Below are 26,621 nucleotides of genomic sequence, written 5' to 3'. Positions count from 1 at the left end.
CTGAGTATACTACAAACTCTAATCACACAATAGAGAGGAAAAGTAATGTGAAGTCCATGGTAGTGGTAATGTCTGAGGATCTCACCTTCAAGGATCACAACAGTGCCACTATCACGTCTGCGAGGAAACTGATAGGATGGATAATGAGAACATTCAAGACAAGAGATGCTAAGCCGATGATGATCCTTTTTAAATCATTTGTTCTCTCTAGGCTGGAATACTGCTGTACATTAACATCCCCACTCAAGGCAGGCGAAATTGCAGAACTAGAGAATGTACAGAGAACCTTTACTGCACGTGTAAGTTCCATCAAACACCTTAACTACTGGGAACGCCTGGAAGCACTTGATTTATACTCACTGGAGCGCAGGCGAGAGAGATATCACAATCTACACCTGGAAGATTCTGGAGGGACTGGTCCCTAATATGTACACAGAAATCACCTCCTATGAAAGCAAAAGACTTGGCAGGCGATGCAAATTACCCCACAGTGAAAAAATAGAGGGAATTACCAATAGACCCCTGGTTTTCTTCAAGAGGGAGCTGGACAGATACCTAAAGTCAGTGCCGGATCAGCTGGGCTGTGGTTCGTACGTTGGACTACGTGCGGCCAGCAGTAATAGCCTGGTTGATTAGGCCCTGATACACCAGGAGGTATGGTCGTGGACCGGGCCGCTGGGGCGTTGATCCCCGGAATGCCCACCAGGTAGACTCCAGATAATAATTTACTACAAGTACATGTACAAGGTACACAGGCCTAGATGATATCAATGACGTACTAATATATAGAAAGTCCCTTGTTATGTTAGGTCCTTGTCCCAGGATGCGATACACACCAGTCGACTAACTCCTAGGTACCCATTTTACTGATGGGTGAACATAGACAAATATTTCTACCCTCGCTGGGAATCGAACGCAGACCCTCGCCGTGTGAAGTGATCAGGCCAGTGAGCACCCCGACTGCAGTGTTTACATGAAATCTGATACTCCTGGTAAATTTTGTATGACTGTTTGTTTGTGCTTCTTGGAAAAGTAATTCCTCAGTTTGTTAGAGTAGAAAGTGACTATATGTTAGCCACTTTGTGAATCGACTGTCAGCTTCGTGGTGGAAGGTAACCAAGACATGTAACTTGCTGGAGTCAACAGAGTTCTTCTGAGCTGAGGTTGTATAATAATTAGTATAAGTTTTCCTTTCACTTAGTTTAATAAACCATTCTGGGTATCATAGTTTTGAGAATCGTGTAATGAGGATTTTTTTTTTTAGTGGTTTAACTTTAATTGGCTATATATCCTGTACGTGATATATAGGATATATATATCCTATATATCACGTAAGAATAAGTTTGAGACAGTGCCGGTTTGAATTTACACTGACTGGTAACTCTAGAAATAGACTTGTTGTATTAAAGTTGCTAGAATTACCGACAATATATTAAGTAAAAGAACACAAGTGCAACTAATGTGATATTTTATAGTGACAACGTTTCTGCCATTATCGGCTTGATAAAGCTCCTGAAGAGCAAAACGTTGCCAAAGTAAAATGTTACATTTGTTGCATTTGTGTCTTTTTACCTAACAGTGAGCGGGTTTTATCTACACTGAAAAGTCGACCTGATAGTTTTTTCTCCGGTGAGGAACACATCAAGGAATGGTAGTGTTTCCAATTAAATATTGAACAATATAGAAGGAACAAATTCTTTAGGTTTCTCAAAGAATAAGTTAAAACTGCCCAAGTTTTCGCCACATATTTGTACACATTTGTATCAGATTATGTTTAGTGATTAGATGTTGGGGAGGATGATTGTTTGATGATATTCCAAACATAAATTAGAGAGAACAGGTGTGGACATCCTATACTACAACCGAATTCTGCTTGAAGAATTTATTATTGAAAGAGAAAAACATTAGAAGTCACACATAAGTTTATGAGTGCTAAGATTTTTCTGAATGGAAAGTGGGAATTCATTTTGAAGTGGAAGTAATTTGGTTCCGACTTCATTGAACAAGGAAACAACAAGAGAAATCAACCTTCGCAGGTTGATTTCTCTTGTTTTCTCCATGGAGTCCACTCAACCATTTATTGATTTTTTATGAAAAGGGCCCTCTACTGGAGATGACTGATCTCAGTGAAGTAGCCCATAAAAGGAAGGGAGAATGGGATTTCTGGGTTTGGTCTTCCCATGGCTCGCACTTCTGTGGTGGCACTTACGGCAAGGTGATTTTTGGTTACTCTTTCTTATGTACTCACCTAATTGTGGTTACAGGGGTCGATTCGTAACTCCTGGCTAGTGTCTCCATATGGACTATTCCTTAGTATCGACACGTGTTCATTACACTTGTACTATCAGTCACACACACACACACACACACACACACATACAAACAAACAAACAAACACACAAAATATCTCTCCATGAGTCCTGAGAAGGAGCAGAGGCGCTCTGTATACCACTAACAACAATATTCAACACATCTATCGAAACAGGGCGACTACCTGAGGTATGGAAGACAGCAAATGTAATCCCAATTTAAAAAAAAAAAGGAGACAAGCACACAGCATTAAACTACAGACCAGTGTCACTGATATATATATTGTATGCAGAGTCATGTAGAAGATTATCAGAAAAGTGGTGGCGCACCTAGAAAGGAATAAGTTTCTGAAAGACAACCAGCACAGATTCAGAGACGGGAAATCCTGTGTCACAAACCTACTAGAGCTCTATGAGTAGGTGACAGTAGTAAGACAAGAGAGAGAGGGTGGGTACATTGCGTTTTCTTAGACTGTAAGAAATTTTTTGACACAGTTCCACACAAGAGATTAGTGCAAAAGCTGGAGAAACAGGCAGGTATAACAGGGAAGGAACCGCAGTGGATCAGAGAATACATGACTGGAAGGCATCAGCGAGTCATGGTACGTGATTAGCTGTCAGAGTGGGCGCCTGTGACGAGTGGGGTCCCACATGAGTCAGTCCTAGGACCAGTGCTGTTTCTGGTATATATATATGAATGACATGACGGTAGGAACAGACTCAGAAGTGTCTTTGTTTGCAGATGACGTGAAGGTAATGAGGACAATTCAGTCGGAGGAGGATCAAGCAGGACTACAAAGGGATCTGGAAAGGCTGCAGGCCTGATCCAGCAATTGGCTCCTGGAGTTCAGCCCCACCAAGACCACAGTCATGTAGATCGGGGGAAGGGCAAAGAAGACCGCAGACAGAGTACAGTCTAGGAGGCCAAAGATTACAAACCTCACTCGAGAAAAATGATCTTGTGTATAATACCGACACATCTCATGAGACGCACATCAACCAAATAACTGCTGCAGCATATGGGCGACTAGCAAACCTAAGATTAGCATTTGGCATCTCAGTAAGGAGTCGTTCAGGACCCTATACACCGTGTACGTCAGGCCCATATTGGAGTATGTAGCGTCAGTTTGGAACTTACACCTGGTCAAGCACGTCAGGAAACTAGAGAAAGTTTGCAACAAGGCTAGTCCCGGAGCTAAGGGGTATGTCCTATGAGAAGAGGTTAATAGAATTCGACCTGACGACACTGCAGGACAGTAGGGACAAGGAGGACATTATAACGACATATAAAATACTGAGATGAATCGACAAAGTGGACAGAGACAGGATGTTCCAGAAATGGGACACGCAACAAGGGGTCATAATTGGAAGTTGAAAACTCAGGTGAGTCACAGGGATGTTAGAAAATATTTCTTTAGTCATAGAGTTGTCAGAAAGTGGAATAATCTGGAGTAGCCCTTATCCACAGGAAGGCCTGGTCGTGGACCGGGCCTCGGGGGGGTTGGTCCCCAGAATACCCTTCAGGTAGATTCCAGGTAGGTAGTGAGGCAGTTTCCATACATAGCTTTAAGAAGAGGTATGATAAACTTCACGGAGCAGGGAGAGTGACCTAGTAGCGACCAGTGAAGAGGCTGGGTCAGGAGCTATGAATCGATCCCTGCAAACACAATTATGTGAGTACACACATACACACACATACTACAAACAACAGGTCAAGTGTCTATCGACGAATGCCTTTGACAACTGGTAACTAACACAAACACTCGATCCGAGCAAACAACCACATATGGTTGAATACAGACAAACACACCCAAGACACTATGGTAGCTACACAAGGCCACGAGAGTCGTACTTGATCACTGGATTAGCTAAGACTTCAAAATATATGTCAGAGTGTAGGACAGGCTGCAACGTAAATATGTCAGAGTGTAGGACAGGCTGTAATGTAAATATGTCAGAGTGTAGGACAGGCTGCAATGCAAATATGTCAGAGTGTAGGACAGGCTGCAATGTAAATATGTCAGAGTGTAGAACAGGCTGCAATGTAAATATGTAAGAGTGTAGAACAGGCTGCAATGTAAATATGTCAGAGTATAGGACAGGCTGCAATGTAAATATGTCAGGGTGTAGGACAGGCTGTAATGTAAATATGTCAGAGTGTAGGACAGGCTGCAAAGTAAATATATCAGAGTGTAATACAGGCAGCAATGTAAATATGTCAGAATGTAGGACAGGCTGTAATGTAAATATGTCAGGGTGCAGGACAGGCTGTAATGTAAATATGTCAGAGTGTAGGACAGGCTGTAATGTAAATATATCAGAGTGTAGGACAGGCTGCAATGCAAATATGTCAGAGTGTAACACAGGCTGCAATGTAAATATGTCAGAGTGTAGGACAGGCTTTATTTGTAAATATGTCAGAGTATAGGACAGGCTGCAATGTAAATATATCAGAGTGTAATACAGGCTGCAATGCAAATTTGTCAGAGTGTAGGACAGGCTGCAATGTAAATATGTCAGGGTGTAGGACAGGCTGCAATGTAAATATATCAGAGTGTAATACAGGTTGCAATGCAAATATGTCAGAGTATAGGACAGGCTGCAATGTAAATATGTCAGGGTGTAGAACAGGCTGCAATGTAAATATATCAGAGTGTAATACAGGCTGCAATGTAAATATGTCAGAGTGTAGGACAGGCTGTAATGTAAATATGTCAGGGTGTAGGAAAGGCTGTAATGTAAATATGTCAGAGTGTAATACAGGCTGTAATGTAAATATGTCAGAGTGTAGGACAGGCTGTAATGCAAGTATGTCAGAGTGTAGGACAGGCTGTAATGTAAATATATCAGAGTGTAGGACAGGCTGCAATGCAAATATGTCAGGGTGTAGGACAGGCTGCAATGTAAATATGTCAGAGTGTAGGACAGGCTGTAATGTAAATATGTCAGAGTATAGGACAGGCTGCAATGTAAATATATCAGAGTGTAATACAGGCTGCAATGCAAATATATCAGTGTTGGACAGGCTGCAATGTAAATATGTCAGGGTGTAGGACAGGCTGGAATGTAAATATATCAGAGTGTAATATGGCTGCAATGTAAATATGTCAGATTGTAAAACAGGCTGTAATGTAAATATGTCAGGGTGTAGGACAGGCTGCAGTGTAAATATGTCAGGGTGTAGGACAGGCTGCAATGTAAATATTTCAGGGTGTAGGACAGGCTGCAATGTAAATATATAAGAGCGTAGGACAGGTTGTAATGTAAATATGTCAGGGTGTAGGACAGGCTGCAATGTAAATATGTCAGAGTGTAATACAGGCTGCAATGCAAATTTGTCAGAGTGTAGGACAGGCTGCAATATAAATATGTCAGGGTGTAGGACAGGCTGCAATGTAAATATGTCAGGGTGTAGGACAGGCTGCAATGTAAATATGTCAGAGTGTAGGACAGGCTTTATTTGTAAATATGTCAGAGTATAGGACAGGCTGCAATGTAAATATATCAGAGTGTAATACAGGCTGCAATGCAAATTTGTCAGAGTGTAGGACAGGCTGCAATGTAAATATGTCAGGGTGTAGGACAGGCTGCAATGTAAATATATCAGAGTGTAATACAGGTTGCAATGCAAATATGTCAGAGTATAGGACAGGCTGCAATGTAAATATGTCAGGGTGTAGAACAGGCTGCAATGTAAATATATCAGAGTGTAATACAGGCTGCAATGTAAATATATCAGAGTGTAGGACAGGCTGTAATGTAAATATGTCAGAGTGTAGGACAGGCTGTAATGTAAATATGTCAGAGTGTAATACAGGCTGTAATGTAAATATGTCAGAGTGTAGGACAGGCTGCTATGTAAATATGTCAGGGTGAAGGACAGGCTGCAATGTAAATATGTCAGAGTGTAGGACAGGCTGTAATGCAAGTATGTCAGAGTGTAGGACAGGCTGTAATGTAAATATATCAGAGTGTAGGACAGGCTGCAATGCAAATATGTCAGGGTGTAGGACAGGCTGCAATGTAAATATGTCAGAGTGTAGGACAGGCTGTAATGTAAATATGTCAGAGTATAGGACAGGCTGCAATGTAAATATATCAGAGTGTAATACAGGCTGCAATGCAAATATATCAGTGTTGGACAGGCTGCAATGTAAATATGTCAGGGTGTAGGACAGGCTGGAATGTAAATATATCAGAGTGTAATATGGCTGCAATGTAAATATGTCAGATTGTAAAACAGGCTGTAATGTAAATATGTCAGGGTGTAGGACAGGCTGCAGTGTAAATATGTCAGGGTGTAGGACAGGCTGCAATGTAAATATTTCAGGGTGTAGGACAGGCTGCAATGTAAATATATAAGAGCGTAGGACAGGTTGTAATGTAAATATGTCAGGGTGTAGGACAGGCTGCAATGTAAATATGTCAGAGTGTAATACAGGCTGCAATGCAAATTTGTCAGAGTGTAGGACAGGCTGCAATATAAATATGTCAGGGTGTAGGACAGGCTGCAATGTAAATATGTCAGGGTGTAGGACAGGCTGCAATGTAAATATGTCAGAGTGTAGGACAGGCTGCAATGTAAATATGTCAGGGTGTAGGACAGGCTGCAATGTAAATATGTCAGATTGTAGGACAGGCTGTAATGTAAATATGTCAGGGTGCAGGACAGGCTGTAATGTAAATATGTCAGAGTGTAGGACAGGCTGTAATGTAAATATGTCAGAGTGTAGGACAGGCTGTAATGTAAATATGTCAGAGTGTAGGACAGGCTGTAATGTAAATATGTCAGAGTGTAGGACAGGCTGTAATGTAAATATGTCAGAGTATAGGACAGGCTGCAATGTAAATATATCAGAGTGTAATACAGGCTGCAATGCAAATTTGTCAGAGTGTAGGACAGGCTGCAATGTAAATATGTCAGGGTGAAGGACAGGTTGCAATGTAAATATGTCAGAGTGTAGGACAGGCTGTAATGTAAGTATGTCAGACTGTAGGACAGGCTGCAATGTAAATATATCAGAGTGCAGGACAGGCTGCAATGCAAATATGTCAGGGTGTAGGACAGGCTGTAATGTAAATATGTCAGAGTATAGGACAGGCTGCAATGTAAATATATCAGAGTGTAATACAGGCTGCAATGCAAATATATCAGAGTGTTGGACAGGCTGCAATGTAAATATGTCAGGGTGTAGGACAGGCTGGAATGTAAATATATCAGAGTGTAATATGGCTGCAATGTAAATATGTCAGAGTGTAGGACAGATTGCAATGTAAATATGTCAGAGTGTAGGACAGGCTGCAATGTAAATATATCAGAGTGAAATACAGGCTGCAATGCAAATATGTCAGATTGTAAAACAGGCTGTAATGTAAATATGTCAGGGTGTAGGACAGGCTGCAATGTAAATATGTCAGAGTGTAGGACAGGCTGCAATGTAAATATGTCAGGGTGTAGGACAGGCTGCAATGTAAATATATCAGGGTGTAGGACAGGCTGCAATGTAAATATATCAGAGTGTAGGACAGGCTGCAATGTAAATATATCAGAGTGTAGGACAGGCTGCAATGTAAATATATCAGAGTGTAGGACAGGCTGCAATGTAAATATGTCAGAGTGTAGGACAGGCTGCAATGTAAATATATCAGAGTGTAGGACAGGCTGCAATGTAAATATATCAGAGTGTAGGACAGGCTGCAATGTAAATATGTCAGAGTGTAGGACAGGCTGCAATGTAAATATATCAGAGTGTAGGACAGGCTGCAATGTAAATATATCAGAGTGTAGGACAGGCTGCAATGTAAATATGTCAGAGTGTAGGACAGGCTGTAATGTAAATATGTCAGAGTATAGGACAGGCTGCAATGTAAATATATCAGAGTGTAATACAGGCTGCAATGCAAATTTGTCAGAGTGTAGGACAGGCTGCAATGTAAATATGTCAGGGTGAAGGACAGGTTGCAATGTAAATATGTCAGAGTGTAGGACAGGCTGTAATGTAAGTATGTCAGACTGTAGGACAGGCTGCAATGTAAATATATCAGAGTGCAGGACAGGCTGCAATGCAAATATGTCAGAGTGTAGGACAGGCTGTAATGTAAATATGTCAGAGTATAGGACAGGCTGCAATGTAAATATATCAGAGTGTAATACAGGCTGCAATGCAAATATATCAGAGTGTTGGACAGGCTGCAATGTAAATATGTCAGGGTGTAGGACAGGCTGGAATGTAAATATATCAGAGTGTAATATGGCTGCAATGTAAATATGTCAGAGTGTAGGACAGGCTGCAATGTAAATATATCAGAGTGAAATACAGGCTGCAATGCAAATATGTCAGATTGTAAAACAGGCTGTAATGTAAATATGTCAGGGTGTAGGACAGGCTGCAATGTAAATATGTCAGAGTGTAGGACAGGCTGCAATGTAAATATGTCAGGGTGTAGGACAGGCTGCAATGTAAATATATCAGGGTGTAGGACAGGCTGCAATGTAAATATATCAGAGTGTAGGACAGGCTGCAATGTAAATATATCAGAGTGTAGGACAGGCTGCAATGTAAATATATCAGAGTGTAGGACAGGCTGCAATGTAAATATGTCAGAGTGTAGGACAGGCTGCAATGTAAATATATCAGAGTGTAGGACAGGCTGCAATGTAAATATATCAGAGTGTCGGACAGGCTGCAATGTAAATATGTCAGAGTGTAGGACAGGCTGCAATGTAAATATATCAGAGTGTAGGACAGGTTGCAATGTAAATATATCAGAGTGTAGGACAGGCTGCAATGTAAATATGTCAGAGTGTAGGACAGGCTGTAATGTAAATATGTCAGAGTATAGGACAGGCTGCAATGTAAATATATCAGAGTGTAATACAGGCTGCAATGCAAATTTGTCAGAGTGTAGGACAGGCTGCAATGTAAATATGTCAGGGTGTAGGACAGGCTGCAATGTAAATATGTCAGGGTGTAGGACAGGCTGCAATGTAAATATGTCAGAGTGTAGGACAGGCTGTAATGTAAATATGTCAGAGTATAGGACAGGCTGTAATGTAAATATATCAGAGTGTAATACAAGCTGCAATGCAAATATGTCAGAGTGTAGGACAGGCTGCAATGTAAATATGTCAGGGTGTAGGACAGGCTGCAATGTAAATATGTCAGAGTGTAGGACAGGCTGTAATGTAAATATGTCAGAGTGTAGGACAGGCTGCAATGTAAATATGTCAGGGTGTATGACAGGCTGCAATGCAAATATGTCAGGGTGTAGGACAGGCTGCAATGTAAATATGTCAGATTGTAGGACAGGCTGTAATGTAAATATGTCAGGGTGTAGGACAGGCTGCAATGTAAATATGTCAGATTGTAGGACAGGCTGTCATGTAAATATGTCAGATTGTAGGACAGGCTGCAATGTAAATATGTCAGATTGTAGGACAGGCTGTAATGTAAATATGTAAGGGTGTAGGACAGGCTGCAATGTAAATATGTCAGAGTGTAGGACAGGCTGCAATGTAAATATGTCAGCGTGTAGGACAGGCTGCAATGTAAATATGTCAGAGTGTAGGACAGGCTGGAATGTAAATATGTCAGGGTGTAGGACAGGCTGCAATGTAAATATGTCAGATTGTAGGACAGGCTGTAATGTAAATATGTCAGGGTGCACGACAGGCTGTAATGTAAATATGTCAGAGTGTAGGACAGGCTGCAATGCAAATATGTCAGAGTGTAGGACAGGCTGCAATGTAAATATGTCAGAGTATAGGACAGGCTGTAATGTAAATATATCAGAGTATAGGACAGGCTGCAATGTAAATATATCAGAATATAATACAGGCTGCAATGTAAATTTGTCAGAGTGTAGGACAGGCTGCAATGTAAATATGTCAGGGTGTAGGACAGGCTGCAGTGTAAATATATCAGAGTGTAATACAGGCTGCAATGTAAATATGTCAGAGTGTAGGAAAGGCTGCAATGTAAATATGTCAGAGTGTAGGACAGGCTGTAATGTAAATATGTCAGAGTATAGGACAGGCTGCAATGTAAATATATCAGAGTGTAATACAGGATGTAATGTAAATATGTCAGAGTGTAGGACAGGCTGCAATGCAAATGTCAGAGTGTAGGAGAGGCTGCAATGTAAATATGTCAGAGTGTAGGACAGGCTGCTATGTAAATATGTCGGAGTATAGGACAGGCTGCAATGTAAATATGTCAGAGTGTAGGACAGGCTGTAATGTAAATATGTCAGAGTATATGACAGGCTGCAATGTAAATATATCAGAGTGTAATACAGGCTGCAATGCAAATATGTCAGAGTGTAGGACAGGCTGCAAAGTAAATACGTCAGGGTGTAGGACAGGCTGCAATGTAAATATGTCAGGGTGTAGGACAGGCTGCAATGTAAATATGTCAGAGTGTAGGACAGGCTGTAATGTAAATATGTCAGAGTGTAAGACAGGCTGTAATGTAAATATATCAGAGTATAGGACAGGCTGTAATGTAAATATATCAGAGTATAGGACAGGCTGCAATGCAAATATGTCAGAGTGTAGGACAGGCTGTAATGTAAATATGTCAGAGTATAGGAGAGGCTGCAATGTAAATATGTCAGAGTGTAATACAGGCTGCAATGCAAATATATCAGAGTGTAGGACAGGCTGCAATGTAAATATGTCAGGGTGTAGGACAGGCTGGAATGTAAATATATCAGAGTGTAATACAGGCTGCAATGTAAATATGTCAGAGTGTAGGACAGGCTGCAATGTAAATATGTCAGAGTGTAGGACAGGCTGCAACGTAAATATGTCAGAGTGTAGGACAGGCTGCTATGTAAATATGTTAGGGTGTAGGACAGGCTGCAACGTAAATATGTCAGAGTGTAGGACAGGCTGTAATGTAAATATGTCAGAGTGTAGGACAGGCTGTAATGTAAATATGTCAGAGTGTAGGACAGGCTGTAATGTAAATATATCAGAGTGTAATACAGGCTGCAACGTAAATATGTCAGAGTGTAGGACAGGCTGCAATGTAAATATATCAGAGTGTAATACAGGTTGCAATGCAAATATGTCAGAGTGTAGGACAGGCTGCTATGTAAATATGTCAGGGTGTAGGGCAGGCTGCAATGTAAATATGTCAGAGTGTAGGACAGGCTGCAATGTAAATATGTCAGAGTGTAGGACAGGCTGCAATGTAAATATATCAGAGTGTAATACAGGTTGCAATGCAAATATGTCAGAGTGTATGACAGGCTGCAACGTAAATATGTCAGAGTGTAGGACAGGCTGTAATGTAAATATGTCAGGGTGTAGGACAGGCTGCAATATAAATATATCAGAGTGTAGGACAGGCTGTAATGTAAATATGTCAGGGTGTAGGACAGGCTGCAATGTAAATATATCAGAGTGTAGGACAGGCTGTAATGTAAATATGTCAGAGTGTAGGACAGGCTGCAATGCAAATATGTCAGAGTGTAGGACAGGCTGCAATGTAAATATGTCAGGGTGTAGGACAGGCTGCAATGTAAATATATCAGAGTGTAGGACAGGCTGTAATGTAAATATGTCAGAGTGTATGACAGGCTGCAATGTAAATATGTCAGGGTGTATGACAGGCTGCAATGTAAATATGTCAGGGTGTATGACAGGCTGCAATGTAAATATGTCAGGGTGTATGACAGGCTGCAATGTAAATATGTCAGGGTGTATGACAGGCTGCAATGTAAATATGTCAGGGTGTATGACAGGCTGCAATGTAAATATGTCAGGGTGTAGGACAGGCTGCAATGTAAATATGTCAGGGTGTATGACAAGCTGCAATGTAAATATGTTAGGGTTTATGACAGGCTGCAATGTAAATATGTCAGGGTGTATGACAGGCTGCAATGTAAATATGTCAGGGTGTATGACAGGCTGCAATGTAAATATGTCAGGGTGTAGGACAGGCTGCAATGTAAATATGTCAGGGTGTATGACAGGCTGCAATGTAAATATGTCAGGGTGTATTACAGGCTGCAATGTAAATATGTCAGGGTGTAGGACAGGCTGCAATGTAAATATGTCAGAGTGTAGGACAGGCTGCAATGTAAATATGTCAGAGTGTAGGACAGGCTGCAATGTAAATATATCAGAGTGTAATACAGGTTGCAATGCAAATATGTCAGGGTGTAGGACAGGCTGCAATGTAAATATATCAGAGTGTAGGACAGGCTGTAATGTAAATATGTCAGGGTGTATGACAGGCTGCAATGTAAATATGTCAGGGTGTAGGACAGGCTGTAATGTAAATATGTCAGGGTGTAGGACAGGCTGCAATGTAAATATGTCAGGGTGTAGGACAGGCTGCAATGTAAATATGTCAGGGTGTATGACAGGCTGCAATGTAAATATGTCAGGGTGTATGACAGGCTGCAATGTAAATATGTCAGGGTGTATGACAGGCTGCAATGTAAATATGTCAGGGTGTAGGACAGGCTGCAATGTAAATATGTCAGGGTGTATGACAGGCTGCAATGTAAATATGTCAGGGTGTATGACAGGCTGCAATGTAAATATGTCAGGGTGTATGACAGGCTGCAATGTAAATATGTCAGGGTGTATGACAGGCTGCAATGTAAATATGTCAGGGTGTAGGACAGGCTGCAATGTAAATATGTCAGGGTGTAGGACAGGCTGCAATATAAATATGTCAGGGTGTATGACAGGCTGCAATGTAAATATGTCAGGGTGTATGACAGGCTGCAATGTAAATATGTCAGGGTGTAGGACAGGCTGCAATGTAAATATGTCAGGGTGTAGGACAGGCTGCAATGTAAATATGTCAGGGTGTAGGACAGGCTGTAATGTAAATATGTCAGGGTGTATGACAGGCTGCAATGTAAATATGTCAGGGTGTAGGACAGGCTGCAATGTAAATATGTCAGGGTGTAGGACAGGCTGCAATGTAAATATGTGAGGGTGTATGACAGGCTGCAATGTAAATATGTCAGGGTGTATGACAGGCTGCAATGTAAATATGTCAGGGTGTAGGACAGGCTGCAATGTAAATATGTCAGAGTGTATGACAGGCTGCAATGTAAATATGTCAGGGTGTAGGACAGGCTGCAATGTAAATATGTCAGGGTGTAGGACAGGCTGCAATGTAAATATGTCAGGGTGTAGGACAGGGTGCAATGTAAATATGTCAGGGTGTAGGACAGGCTGTAATGTAAATATGTCAGAGTGTATGACAGGCTGCAATGTAAATATGTCAGGGTGTAGGACAGGCTGCAATGTAAATATGTCAGGGTGTAGGACAGGCTGCAATGTAAATATGTCAGGGTGTATGACAGGCTGCAATGTAAATATGTCAGGGTGTATGACAGGCTGCAATGTAAATATGTCAGGGTGTATGACAGGCTGCAATGTAAATATGTCAGGGTGTATGACAGGCTTCAATGTAAATATGTCAGGGTGTATGACAGGCTGCAATGTAAATATGTCAGAGTGTATGACAGGCTGCAATGTAAATATGTCAGAGTGTATGACAGGCTGCAATGTAAATATGTCAGAGTGTATGACAGGCTGCAATGTAAATATGTCAGAGTGTATGACAGGCTGCAATGTAAATATGTCAGGGTGTAGGACAGGCTGCAATGTAAATATGTCAGGGTGTATGACAGGCTGCAATGTAAATATGTCAGGGTGTATGACAGGCTGCAATGTAAATATGTCAGAGTGTATGACAGGCTGCAATGTAAATATGTCAGAGTGTATGACAGGCTGCAATGTAAATATGTCAGGGTGTAGGACAGGCTGCAATGTAAATATGTCAGAGTGTATGACAGGCTGCAATGTAAATATGTCAGGGTGTAGGACAGGCTGCAATGTAAATATGTCAGAGTGTATGACAGGCTGCAATGTAAATATGTCAGGGTGTAGGACAGGCTGCAATGTAAATATGTCAGGGTGTAGGACAAGCTGCAATGTAAATATGTCAGGGTGTAGGACAGGCTGCAATGTAAATATGTCAGAGTGTATGACAGGCTGCAATGTAAATATGTCAGGGTGTAGGACAGGCTGCAATGTAAATATGTCAGAGTGTATGACAGGCTGCAATGTAAATATGTCAGGGTGTAGGACAGGCTGCAATGTAAATATGTCAGGGTGTAGGACAGGCTGCAATGTAAATATGTCAGGGTGTAGGACAGGCTGCAATGTAAATATGTCAGGGTGTAGGACAGGCTGCAATGTAAATATGTCAGAGTGTAGGACAGGCTGCAATGTAAATATGTCAGGGTGTAGGACAGGCTGCAATGTAAATATGTCAGAGTTTATGACAGGCTGCAATGTAAATATGTCAGGGTGTAGGACAGGCTGCAATGTAAATATGTCAGGGTGTAGGACAGGCTGCAATGTAAATATGTCAGGGTGTAGGACAGGCTGCAATGTAAATATGTCAGGGTGTAGGACAGGCTGCAATGTAAATATGTCAGGGTGTAGGACAGGCTGCAATGTAAATATGTCAGGGTGTAGGACAGGATGCAATGTAAATATGTCAGGGTGTAGGACAGGCTGCAATGTAAATATGTCAGGGTGTAGGACAGGCTGCAATGTAAATATGTCAGGGTGTAGGACAGGCTGTAACGTAAATATATCAGAGTGTAGGACAGGCTGTAATGTAAATATGTCAGAGTATAGGGCAGGCTGTAATGTAAATATGTCAGAGTGTATGACAGGCTGTAACGTAAATATACTTCATTGTCTTTCTAGAGATACAATGAGTTTTGAATTGTCATAACTTTCACCTTGCAACACTCTTATATGTGTTTTCTTGTGTTTCTCGATGGTTAATGTTGTGTTTCTGGATGATTAAGAATATGTTTCTGGGTGATTAATGTTGTGTTTCTGGGTGTGGGTGATTAATGTTGTGTTTCCAGGTGAGGGTGATTAATGTTGTGTTTCTGGGTGTGGGTGATTAATGTTGTGTTTCCAGGTGAGGGTGATTAATGTTGTGTTTCTGGGTGTGGGTGATTAATATTGTGTTTCCAGGTGAGGGTGATTAATGTTGTGTTTCTGGGTGATTAATGCTGTTTCTGGGTGATTAATGTTGTGTTACTGAGTGATTAATGTTGTGTTATTGGGTGACTAATACTGTGTTTCTGGGTGATTAATGCTGTGTTTCTGGGTGTTTAATGCTGTTTTACTTGGCGATTAATGCTGTGTTATTGGGTGATTAATGCTGTGTTTTTGGGTGATGAATACGGTGTTTCTGGGTGATTAATGCTGTGTTTCTGGGTGATTAATGCTGTGTTATTGGGTGATTAATACTGTATTTCAGGGTGATTAATACTTTGTTTCTGGGTAATTAATGCTGTGTTTTTGGGTGATTAATACTGTGTTTCTGGGTGGTTAATGCTGCTTTTGGGTGATTAATACTGTGTTTTTGAGTGATTAATACTGTGTTTCTGAGTTACTAAAACTGTGTTTCTGGGTTATTAATACTGTGTTTCTGGGTGATTAATGCTGTGTTTCTGGGTGATTAATGCTGTGTTTCTGGGTGATTAATGCTGTGTTTCTGGATGATTAATGCTGTTTTACTGGGTGATTAGTGCTGTGTTTTTGGGTGATTAATACTGTGTTTCTGGGTTATTAATACTGTGTTTCTGGGTGATTAATGCTGTGTTTCTGTGTGATTAATACTGTGTTTCTGGGTAATTAATACTGTGTTTCTGGAGGATTAATGCTGTGTTTCTGGGTGTTTAATGCTGTTTTACTTGGCGAATAATGCTGTGTTATTGGGTGATTAATGCTGTGGTTTTGGGTGATTAATACTGTGTTTCTGGGTGATTAATGCTGTGTTTCTGGATGATTAATGCTGTTTTACTGGGTGATTAGTGCTGTGTTATTGGGTGATTAATGATGTGTTTTTGGGTGATTAATACTGTGTTTCTGGGTGATTAATGCTGTGTTTCTGGGTGATTAAAGCTGTGTTATTGGGTGATTAATACTGTATTTCAGGGTGATTAATACTGTGTTTCTGGGTTATTAATGCTGTGTTTTTGGTTGATTAATACTGTTTCTGGGTGATTAATGCTGTTTTTGGGTGATTAATACTGTGTTTTTGAGTGATTAATACTGTGTTTCTGAGTTACTAAAACTGTGTTTCTGGGTTATTAATACTGTGTTTCTGGGTGATTAATGCTGTGTGTCTGGGTGATTAATGCTGTGTTTCTGGGTGATTAATGCTGTGTTTCTGGGTGATTAATGCTGTGTTTCTAGATGATTAATTCTGTTTTACTGGGTGATTAGTGCTGTGTTTTTGGGCGATTAATACTGTGTTTCTGGGTGATTAATACTGTTTCTGGGTTATTAATACTGTGTTTCTGGGTGATTAATACTGTGTTTCTGGGTGATTAATACTGTGTTTCTGGGTGATTAATACTGTGTTCTGGGTGACTAATACTGTTTCTTGGTAATTAATGCTGTGTTTCTGGGTGATTAATGCTGTGTTTCTAGGTGATTAATACTGTGCTTCTGGGTGATTAATACTTTTTCTTTGTGATTAATACTGTGTTTCTGGGTGATTAATACTGTGTTTCTGGGTGATTAGTGCTGTGTTTCTGGGTGATTAATACTGTGTTTCTGGGTGATTAATACTTTTTCTTTGTGATAAATAATGTGTTTCTGAGTGATTAATACTGCGTTTTTGGGTGATTAATACTATGTTTCTGTGTGATTAATACTGTGTTTTTGAGTGATTAATACTGTGTTTCTGTGTAGTTAATGCTGTGTTTCTGGGTGATTAATGCTGTTTTTCTGGGTGATTAATGCTGTCTTTCTGGGTGATTAATTCTGAGTTTCTGGGTGATTAATGCTGTGTTTCTGAGTGATTAATGCTGTTTCCGAGTGATTAATACTGTGTTTCTGGGTGAGTAATACTGTGTTTTTGGGTGATTAATACTGTGTTTTTGGTGATTAATACTGTGTTTCTGTGTAGTTAATACTGTGCTTCTGGGTGATTAATGCGTTCTTTCTGGGTGATTAATGCTGTTTCTGGGTGATTAATGCTGAGTTTCTGGGTGATTAATACTGTGTTTCTGCGTGATTAATGCTGTGTTTCTGAGTGATTAATACTGTGTTTCTGGGTGATTAATACTGTGTTTCTGGGTGATTAATACTGTGTTTTTGGTGATTAATACTTTGTTTCTGTGTAGTTAATACTGTGCTTCTGGGCGATTAATGCTGTCTTTCTGGGTGATTAATGCTGTGTTTCTGGATGATTAATGTTGTGTTTCTGCGTGATTAATGTTGTGTTTTTGGGTGATTAATGTTGTTTCTGGGTGATTAATGTTGTGTTTCTGGATGATTAATGTTGTGTTTCTGGGTTATTAATATTGTGTTTCTGGGTGATTAATGCTGAGTTTCTGGGAGATTAATGCTGTTTCTGTGTGATTAATGCTGTGTTTCTGAGTGATTAATACTGTGTTTCTGGGTGATTAATACTGTGTTTTTGGGTGATTAATACTGTGTTTTTGGTGATTAATACTGTGTTTCTGTGTAGTTAATACTGTGCTTCTGGGTGATTAATGCTCTCTTTCTGGGCGATTAATGCTGTGTTTATGGGTGATTAATACTGTGTTTCTAGGTGATTAATACTGTTTCTGAGTGATTAATGCTGTGTTTCTGAGTGATTAATGTTGTGTTTCTGGGTGATTAATGTTGTGTTTCTGGGTGATTAATGTTGTTTCTGGGTTATTATTAATATTGTGTTTCTGGTGATTAATGTTGTGTTTCTGGGTGATTAATGTTGTGTTTCTGGGTGATGTTTCTGGGTGATTAATTTTGTGTTTCTGGGTTATTAATATTGTTTCTGGGTGATTAATGCTGAGTTTCTGTGTGATTAATGCTGTGGTTCTGAGTGATTAATACTGTGCTTTTGGGTGATTAATGCTGTCTTTCTGGGTGATTAATGCTGTGTTTCTGGTTGATTAATACTGTGTTTATTAGTGATTAATGATGTGTTTCTGAGTGATTAATGTTGTGTTTCTGGATGATTAATGTTGTGTTTTGGGTGATTAATACTGTGTTTCTGGGTGATTAATACTGTGTTTTTGGTGATTAATACTTTGTTTCTGTGTAGTTAATACTGTGCTTCTGGGCGATTAATGCTGTCTTTCTGGGTGATTAATGCTGTGTTTCTGGGTGATTAATACTGTGTTTCTAGGTGATTAATGCTGTTTTTCTGAGTGATTAATTCTGTGTTTCTGAGTGATTAATGTTGTGTTTCTGGGTGATTAATGTTTTGTTTCTGGGTGATTAATGTTTCTGGGTGATTAATTTTGTGTTTCTGGGTTATTAATATTGTGTTTCTTGGTGATTAATGCTGAGTTTCTGTGTGATTAATGCTGTGCTTCTGAGTGATTAATACTGTGTTTCTGGGTGATTAATGCTGTCTTTCTGGGTGATTAATGCTGTGTTTCTGATTGATTAATACTGTGTTTCTTAGTGATTAATGATGTGTTTCTGAGTGATTAATGTTGTTTCTGGGTGATTAATGTTGTGTTTTGGATGATTAATACTGTGTTTCTGGGTGATTTGTACTGTGTTTTAGGTGATTAATACTGTCTTTCTGAGTGATTAATGCTGTGTTTCTTGGTGATTAATACTGTGTTTCTAGGTGATTAATACTGTGTTTCTGAGTGATCAATGCTCTGTTTCAGAGTGATTAATGTTGTGTTTCTCCGTGATTAATGTTGTGTTTCTGGATGATTAATGTTGTTTCTGGGTGTTTAATGTTGTGTTTCTGGGTGATTAATGTTGTGTTTCTGGGTTATTAATATTGTGTTTCTGGGTGATTAATGCTGAGTTTCTGGGTGATTAATGCTGTGTTTCTGTGTGAATAATGCTGTTTCTGAGTGATTAATACTGTGTTTCTGGGTGATTAATACTGTGTTTTTGGGTGATTAATACTGTGTTTCTGGGTGATTAATACTGTGTTTTTGGTGATTAATACTGTGTTTCTGTGTAGTTAATACTGTGCTTCTGGGTGATTAATGCTCTCTTTCTGGGTGATTAATGCTGTGTTTCTGGGTGATTAATACTGTGTTTCTAGGTGATTAATACTATTTCTGAGTGATTAATGTTGTGTTTCTGAGTGATTAATGTTGTTTTTCTGGGTGATTAATGTTGTGTTTCTGGGTGATTAATGTTGTTTCTGGGTGATTAATGTTGTTTCTGGGTTATTAATATTGTGTTTCTGGTGGTTAATGTTGTGTTTCTGGGTGATTAATGTTGTGTTTCTGGGTGATTAATGTTTCTGGGTGATTAATTTTGTGTTTCTGGGTTATTAATATTGTTTCTGGGTGATTAATGCTGAGTTTCTGTGTGATTAATGTTGTGTTTCTGAGTGATTAATACTGTGTTTCTGGGTGATAAATGCTGTCTTTCTGGGTGATTAATGCTGTGTTTCTGGTTGATTAATACTGTGTTTCTTAGTGATTAATGATGTATTTCTGAGTGATTAATGTTGTGTTTCTGGGTGATTAATGTTGTACTTTGGGTGATTAATACTGTGTTTCTGGGTGATTAATACTGTGTTTTTGGTGATTAATACTGTGTTTCTGTGTAGTTAATACTGTGCTTCTGGGTGATTAATGCTGTCTTTCTGAGTGATTAATGCTGTGTTTCTGGGAGATTAATACTGTGTTTCTAGGTGATTAATACTGTTTCTGAGCGATTAATGCTCCGTTTCTGAGTGATTAATGTTGTGTTTCTGCGTGATTAATGTGTTTCTGGGTGATTAATGTTGTTTCTGGGTGATTAATGTGTTTCTGGATGATTAATGTTGTGTTTCTGGGTTATTAATATTGTGTTTCTGGGTGATTAATGCTGAGTTTCTGGGTGATTAATGCTGTGTTTGTGTGATTAATGCTGTGTTTCTGGTTGATTAATACTGTGTTTCTTAGTGATTAATGTTGTGTTTCTGGGTGATTAATGTTTTGTTTTGGGTGATTAATGTTGTGTTTCTGGGTTATTAATATTTTGTTTCTGGGTTATTAATATTGTGTTTCTGGGTGATTAATGTTGTGTTTCTGGGTTATTAATGTTGTTTGTGGGTGATTAATGTTGTGTTTCTGGGCGATTAATGTTGTGTTTCTGGGTTATTAATGTTGTGTTTCTGGGTTTTTAATGTTGTGTTTCTGAGTGATTAATGTTGTGTTTCTGGGTTGTTAATGTTGTTTCTGGGTGATTAATGTTGTGTTTCTGGGTGATTAATATTGTGTTTCTGGGTGTTGCGACCCTAGAATGGGTCACAATGTATATAATGTATTACCTGCTCATATAATTGTATATTGCCTGTATTTGCGATAATAGCTAAATCGTAAATATATTGCTTTATATTATTATTTGACTTAGTTATATTATTAGGTAGGATGTAACATTTATATATTATTTAGTGCTCATAGTTCGTGAGTGTTAAGTAGCTGTCGGCCTTGTCTAACTATCGCTCCGCTTGTTTCTCTGCCGGCTTCTCTGTAGTTGCTGGGCAGCAGCAGTCCACAGAGAGTCACGTGACCAGGGTTGGGTGATCACACCTCACCTGGGTGAGAGACTTCCTGGCCTTCTCTCGGTCTCTTTCTGGTTGACGTTGCTTCCAACAAGACGTCCCTCTCCAGCTCTCCCTTGCTGGCTCTTGTTGGAAGATCGTCTTTGACGCTTTCTTGTTGTTTCTGTGTAACTCTGTTTACAGAACATTGCCTAGACTTAGTGATTTTTGACGTTGTACTGAGGTTGTGTGTCGCATAGACACTCTGAGCAACTCAGGTCATGAGCTGTAACTTCTGACCTAATTTGTACTGGTATCTGTGTACTGTCACAGTCGGGGATTTTCTAATATTGAACTTAGATTCAGTATTGTGGGAGTTTTGTGACTTTTGTGGAGGATCTGCAGATAATCCCTACTTAGTGTCGGTATATTATCTCCTTGTTCCTGATTCTGTTGCTGTTGCTTGTTATATTGCTGTTCAGCTTATCAGTCGTTTTATTGTTCAAGCAAGCTGTTCTGATTGCCAGGTTGGTCAAGAAGTTTGTCTATGTGAGGACTTTTAGTCAGTCACTGGTTAAGTCTAGTCGAGTCTTGAGACATAGCGAATTACTGAGAGCAATTACACACATACACACAAACTTACTTGTATATATTAACATTATGTTATTAAATGTTAACAATGTACCAGACGGTACTTAAAAGCCATAAAGATGTGATATGTACCTTCAGTACAATACTACTGTACACGAGAGAAGTGTAGCAACTTGTATCCTATATTATATTCAATTGATTACTTTAATTTACTTTGATGTTATACGCCTAGACAACTTTATTGTTATTAATAAACTTATTAAATTTTAATTTCTTTAGTTAGTAGCCTACCAGTTGTAATCCCGAAGCACTATTGAATCTTACTAAATTCTAATGGATAATTGGACCAGGATACTGACTACTTGTTACAAAAACTCAGTAACTTTCCTTGTATGAATCTTAGTCGTGGCTTCGTCTCTGTAGATGCCTTCCTCTCCCACTACATTGTAAAATGCTCCAAACTTCAGAACACCCGTGACTTAACCTGATTCCTCCTTTTTTCTTCTCCCTCTTCCCCTTTCCTCTTTCATTTTTTTTCTTTTCTTTTCTGGGTTGCCTCTCTTCTGTCTTGTGTTTCTGTTCCTTCATTATTTATTTCATTACTTCCCTTCCCCCCACCTCTGTGTACTTGCTCTCCCTCTGTGGGCACCTAGCAGTGCTCCCCTTTCTTTGTATTTGACTGGCTCCTCCTCCTTAATTCCCCACTACTACTACCACCACTACTACTACTACTACTACTACTACTACTACTACTACTACTACTACCTCTTCCTGCCTATATATACCCGTCCTCCTCCACTTCTCGTTAGTGTGACTTTGTAAATGGTCAAAGTCGGACCGAAACGTCGTCGTAACCTCCTCTCTTCTATGGGCGGGTTATTTGTGTATCGTTCCAGTCACGATATTGTGCCTTTTTGGTTATTTATTGATCTCTATCATTATTAGATATCGCGTTTTTTGTAACACTGGGTGATTAATGTTGTGTTTCTGGGTAATTAATGTTGTGTTTCTAGGTAATTAATGTTGTGTTTCTAGGTAATTTACAGCTAGAGTAATTTTTGACTAGTATTACTTTACTTTTTAAAATTCAAGTTATATACACGCCAGTAAATTGTTAATTTCGTAGATAATGTAAAAAAAAAAAAAGGCATATACTTGCTAGAATGCTCCTCAGAGGGACCAGTCAGGCCTCAATATTTAGACAACAAACGGGCCAATCACACATCAGTTGGGTGTGACCCACCAATCACAGGCAACATACACATGTGTCGAGTTGCTAATCAAACGATGGCGGAGTAATTTCTTCTAGTCATACATGCCAATTTACCCTTTAACGACTTAACTGTGAACGCTACTATGTGAGTATCACTCTAAATTGATTTCTTATTAAGTTAGGCTAAGTTAGATTACATTATTTACAACAGGTTATATTAGGCTGCAGTAACCTAGGTTAGGTAACATTAGGTTTTCTAAAATTTACTCAACCTACTTAAAATTAAATAATTCAAATTGTCTAATATTAATTAAGTCTAATATTAAGCATCATTCAATACATAAAGTTTTATTTAAATTTATTGCCATTGCTACACCTTGAATCTATGAAACCGTAATTACCTTTCCTTTGTGAATAATAATAAAAATTATACATAATAATAATAATAACAATATTTCAAAACAACAACAACAGAGTTGTGACATGATCCCCAAGTGAGGTATTGTATAAACATGAGAGAGAGAGAGAGAGCTTACTTTCTTCTGAGAGGTGAGGGCCTCCAGTCACTGACATGCCTTCTTGAATACACTCAACCCTAGAGCCTTGGTCTAGGTTGGAAAATACGTTGCCTCTGGCATTGCTGAAGAACACTTGAGGAGTCCAGATTCTAGACACGGACACACTTGAAAGAACATTTAAGGAACGGTCCTCCTTGAGATTTAAATATTTGAGTCTGGGATCCTTCCAGCGCATCTTTAGCTCAAATGCGGTGACGATAGCAAGGTCTTCTGTGTTTATAGAGGTGAATGATAAGATATTGATTGTGAAATAGATAGGCAAAACGTTTTGTTGATCAATTGGTGGTGGAGGAAGAGTGATGCTGTATCCTGATGGTATATCTACCAGCGAGCACTCGGCTTCGTCACTCTGGTCGGGACAATCCACATTCAAGTCACAGCGTTTATATAGACTAATACAAGTCCCAGAGCTGCAGGTAAACATTCCTGACCCGCATACTGACAGTGTCAGGTTTACAGTGTGTCCAGCTTGTATGTTACAAACATCAGCGCCCAGCCTCCACGTGTTGGTACCAAAAGGATAAAGACCAGAATGCATTGGAGTCCACCATGCCACAGCACCTTTTACCTATAACAAAATTATTTATATAAACGAACTGAAGAAAAAGATACAGGTATTTCGATAAAACTAGCGAGATATCGTCAGCACCCAACACATTAACAATAAAATTAATTTATTTGGTTTAATGCTTGTATACTACCAGTGATTAATTAAAGGTAAAACCCATCCTGTGTTGGAGGCATTTTTATATTTTTTTCTGCAAAATCTTAATTGAAGCTTTAGAAAATAGGTCTTCGGTAGATTATGTTGCACAATTTTTCCAAATTAGTTGTACCTAAAACACGATGTCGTCGTTTACGTCGTTTTCAACATCAATTATTGGACATTTTTTTATACTTTATTTTTTCTCAGGTAATACAAGAAATATCTACTAAAAGCTTAAAAAAAAGTGATTTACATTTTATGTTACATTTTATGTAAGACAGTCATAATTGCTCGCCAGATTTATTAATCATCAAATAGTTTTTAGTTATTTATAAAGCTAAATGTGTTTTTTATGAGTTAGGTTAAATAAAAGTCCTCAAAATGATACAAACTATAATCCAGTCTTTTAATTTTTTTTAATTCTCTATAACCCACAATTTTAATTAATTTTTGAAATCGAAATAAATACAATTTGAAGTATAACTTACATATTTGAAAATTAAAGTTTAATAAACAAATCTAAACAAAATAACAATAACATTTTGATTAAGGCTACACCAGTACACTATCATCAAAAATACTTGAAGTTACACTGAGTTACACACCAGCTGAGTGTCTATACACTGAGAGATATATACATCTAATATTTATTCATTGGGAGATGCGCTTCTGGGTGTATATACACTGTGTGACGACTACAAAATGAGCTACATACACAATACACAAATAACTCGCACATAGGAGAGAGAAGCTTAAGATGACGTTTCGGTCCGACTTGGACCATTATCGAGTCAAAATAACAGAAGAGATATGGTTAGGTTAGGTTAAGTAAGGTTCGTCAGGAAAAAGGGCAAGTGTTTCTTGGCTCGGGTCTTAGTCAGATGATGACCCGTCGTTGGAGCTTTTGGTCATCTGACCGAGGCCTTCCACTGGCTTACCAGTTCATCCCTTCAGAAATTATGGTCAGTGTTGAAACGATTTTTTTTTTAGAAAAGAAAGAGTGAGGTGAGGACAGTGATGGGAGAAAGTGAGGAGGACAGTGACGGGAGAAAGTGAGGAAGGGTAAGAAGTAGTGGTAATGCTGGTAGTTGTAGTAGCAGTAGTAGAAGTAGTGATAGTGATAATGCTGGTAGTGCTAGTAGTAGTAGAAGTAGTGGTAGTGATAATGCTGCTAGTAGTAGTAGAAGTAGTGGTAGTGGTAATGCTGGTAGTGCTAGTAGTAGTAGAAGTAGTGGTAGTGATAATGCTGCTAGCAGTGCAGATAGCTAGTATAGCAGCAGCAGAAGAGTGATAGTGGCAGTGATAATGCCGCAGTAGCAGTAGCAGCAGCAGTGGCAGTGGCAGTGATAATGCCGTTAGCAGCAGCAGCAGCAGCAGAAGCAGGCAGTAGACAACGCCGCAGCAGTTGGCAGCAGCAGCAGCTGCGGCAGTGACAACGCCGCCAGCAGCAGCAGAGCAGAACAGCAGCAGCAGCAGCAGCAGCAGCAGCAGCAGCGGCAGCGGCAGCGACAACGCCGCCAGCAGCAGTGGCAGCAGCATCGGCAGAAGCAGCGGCAGTGGCAGTGAACACCGCCAGCAGCAGCAGCAGCAGCAGCAGCAGAAGCAGTGGCAGTGGCAGTGATAACGCCGCCAGCAGCAGTGGCAGCAGCATTAGCAGCAGTGGCAGTGAACATGCCGCCAGCAGCAGCAGCAGAAGCAGCAGCAGTAGCAGCAGCAGCAGAGGCAGTGGCAGCGCCGATAACAGCGCCGCAGCATTCAGCAGCAGCAGTGGCAGTGGCAGCGAATACCGCCAGCAGCAGCAGCAGCTTGAGCAGTAGCAGAAGCAGTGGCAGTGGCAGAACATAACCGCCAGCCAGCAGCAGTAGCAGCAGCAGCAGCAGAAGCAGACAAGCCGCAGCAGCCAGCAGCAGCATTAGCAGTAGCAGTGGCAGTGCAGTGACATGCCGCCAGCAGCAGCAGCAGCAGCAGCAGTAGCAGTGGCAGCGCAGTGAACATGGCCTAAGCCAGCAGCAGCAGCAGCAGTAGCAGCAGATAAGCAGTGCCAGCGGAGCGCAAGCGCTGGCAGCAGCAGCCAGCTTGCGGCAGCGATAATGCGCCAGCAGCAGCAGCAGGCAGTGGCAGATAGCTGCAGTGACAGCAGCAGCAGCAGCAAGATAACGCGTTGAGCAGCAGCAGCAGCAGCAGCAGCAGCAGCAGCAGCAGCTGTTGGCAGCTTGAGTACGCCGCCAGCAGCAGTAGCAGCAGCCAGTGGTAGCGACAACGCCGCAGCAGCAGCAGCAGCAGCAGCAGCAGCGCAGCAGTGGCAGCGATAACGCCGCCAGTAGCAGCAGCAGCGGCAGCGACAACGCCGCCAGCAGCAGCAGCAGCAAGCGTGGCAGTGGTAGCGACAACGCCGCCAGCAGCAGCAGCAGTAGCAAGCAGAAGCAGTGCAGTGATAATGCCGCCAGCAGCAGCAGCAGTGGCAGCGACAATGTTGCCAGCAGCAGCAGCAGCAGAAGCCGGTAGCGTAGTGATAACGCCGCCAGCAGCAGCAGCAGCAGAAGGCAGTGGCAGCGACAATGCCGCCAGCAGCAGCAGCAGCAGCAGCAGTGGCAGTGACAATGCCTGCCAGCAGCAGCAGCAGAGCCTGCAGCGGACCGCGCCGCCAGCAGCAGCAGCAGCAGTAGCAGTGGCAGTGATAACGCCGCCAGCAGC

General features: G+C 40.5%; 1 protein-coding gene across 1 annotated transcript in view; it reads right to left on the bottom strand.

Moving 5' to 3' along the window:
- Window positions 1–26,621, bottom strand: part of LOC128698699 (uncharacterized) — a gene marked incomplete at its 5' end in the record, with an annotated part of 173,883 nt that overhangs the window by 67,434 nt on the left and 79,828 nt on the right. Inside the window, one exon of the mRNA XM_070097824.1 lies at window positions 23,180–23,789. Within this exon, the coding sequence (XP_069953925.1) occupies window positions 23,180–23,789 (610 nt within the window). The remainder of the gene's footprint in view (window positions 1–23,179; window positions 23,790–26,621) is intronic.

This window comes from Cherax quadricarinatus, chromosome 59, assembly GCF_038502225.1.
Source record: "Cherax quadricarinatus isolate ZL_2023a chromosome 59, ASM3850222v1, whole genome shotgun sequence".
Classification (NCBI taxonomy): Eukaryota; Metazoa; Arthropoda; class Malacostraca; order Decapoda; family Parastacidae; genus Cherax; species Cherax quadricarinatus.
Note: the sequence above shows the minus strand (reverse complement) of the source record. Positions and strands in the feature narration are given on the sequence as shown.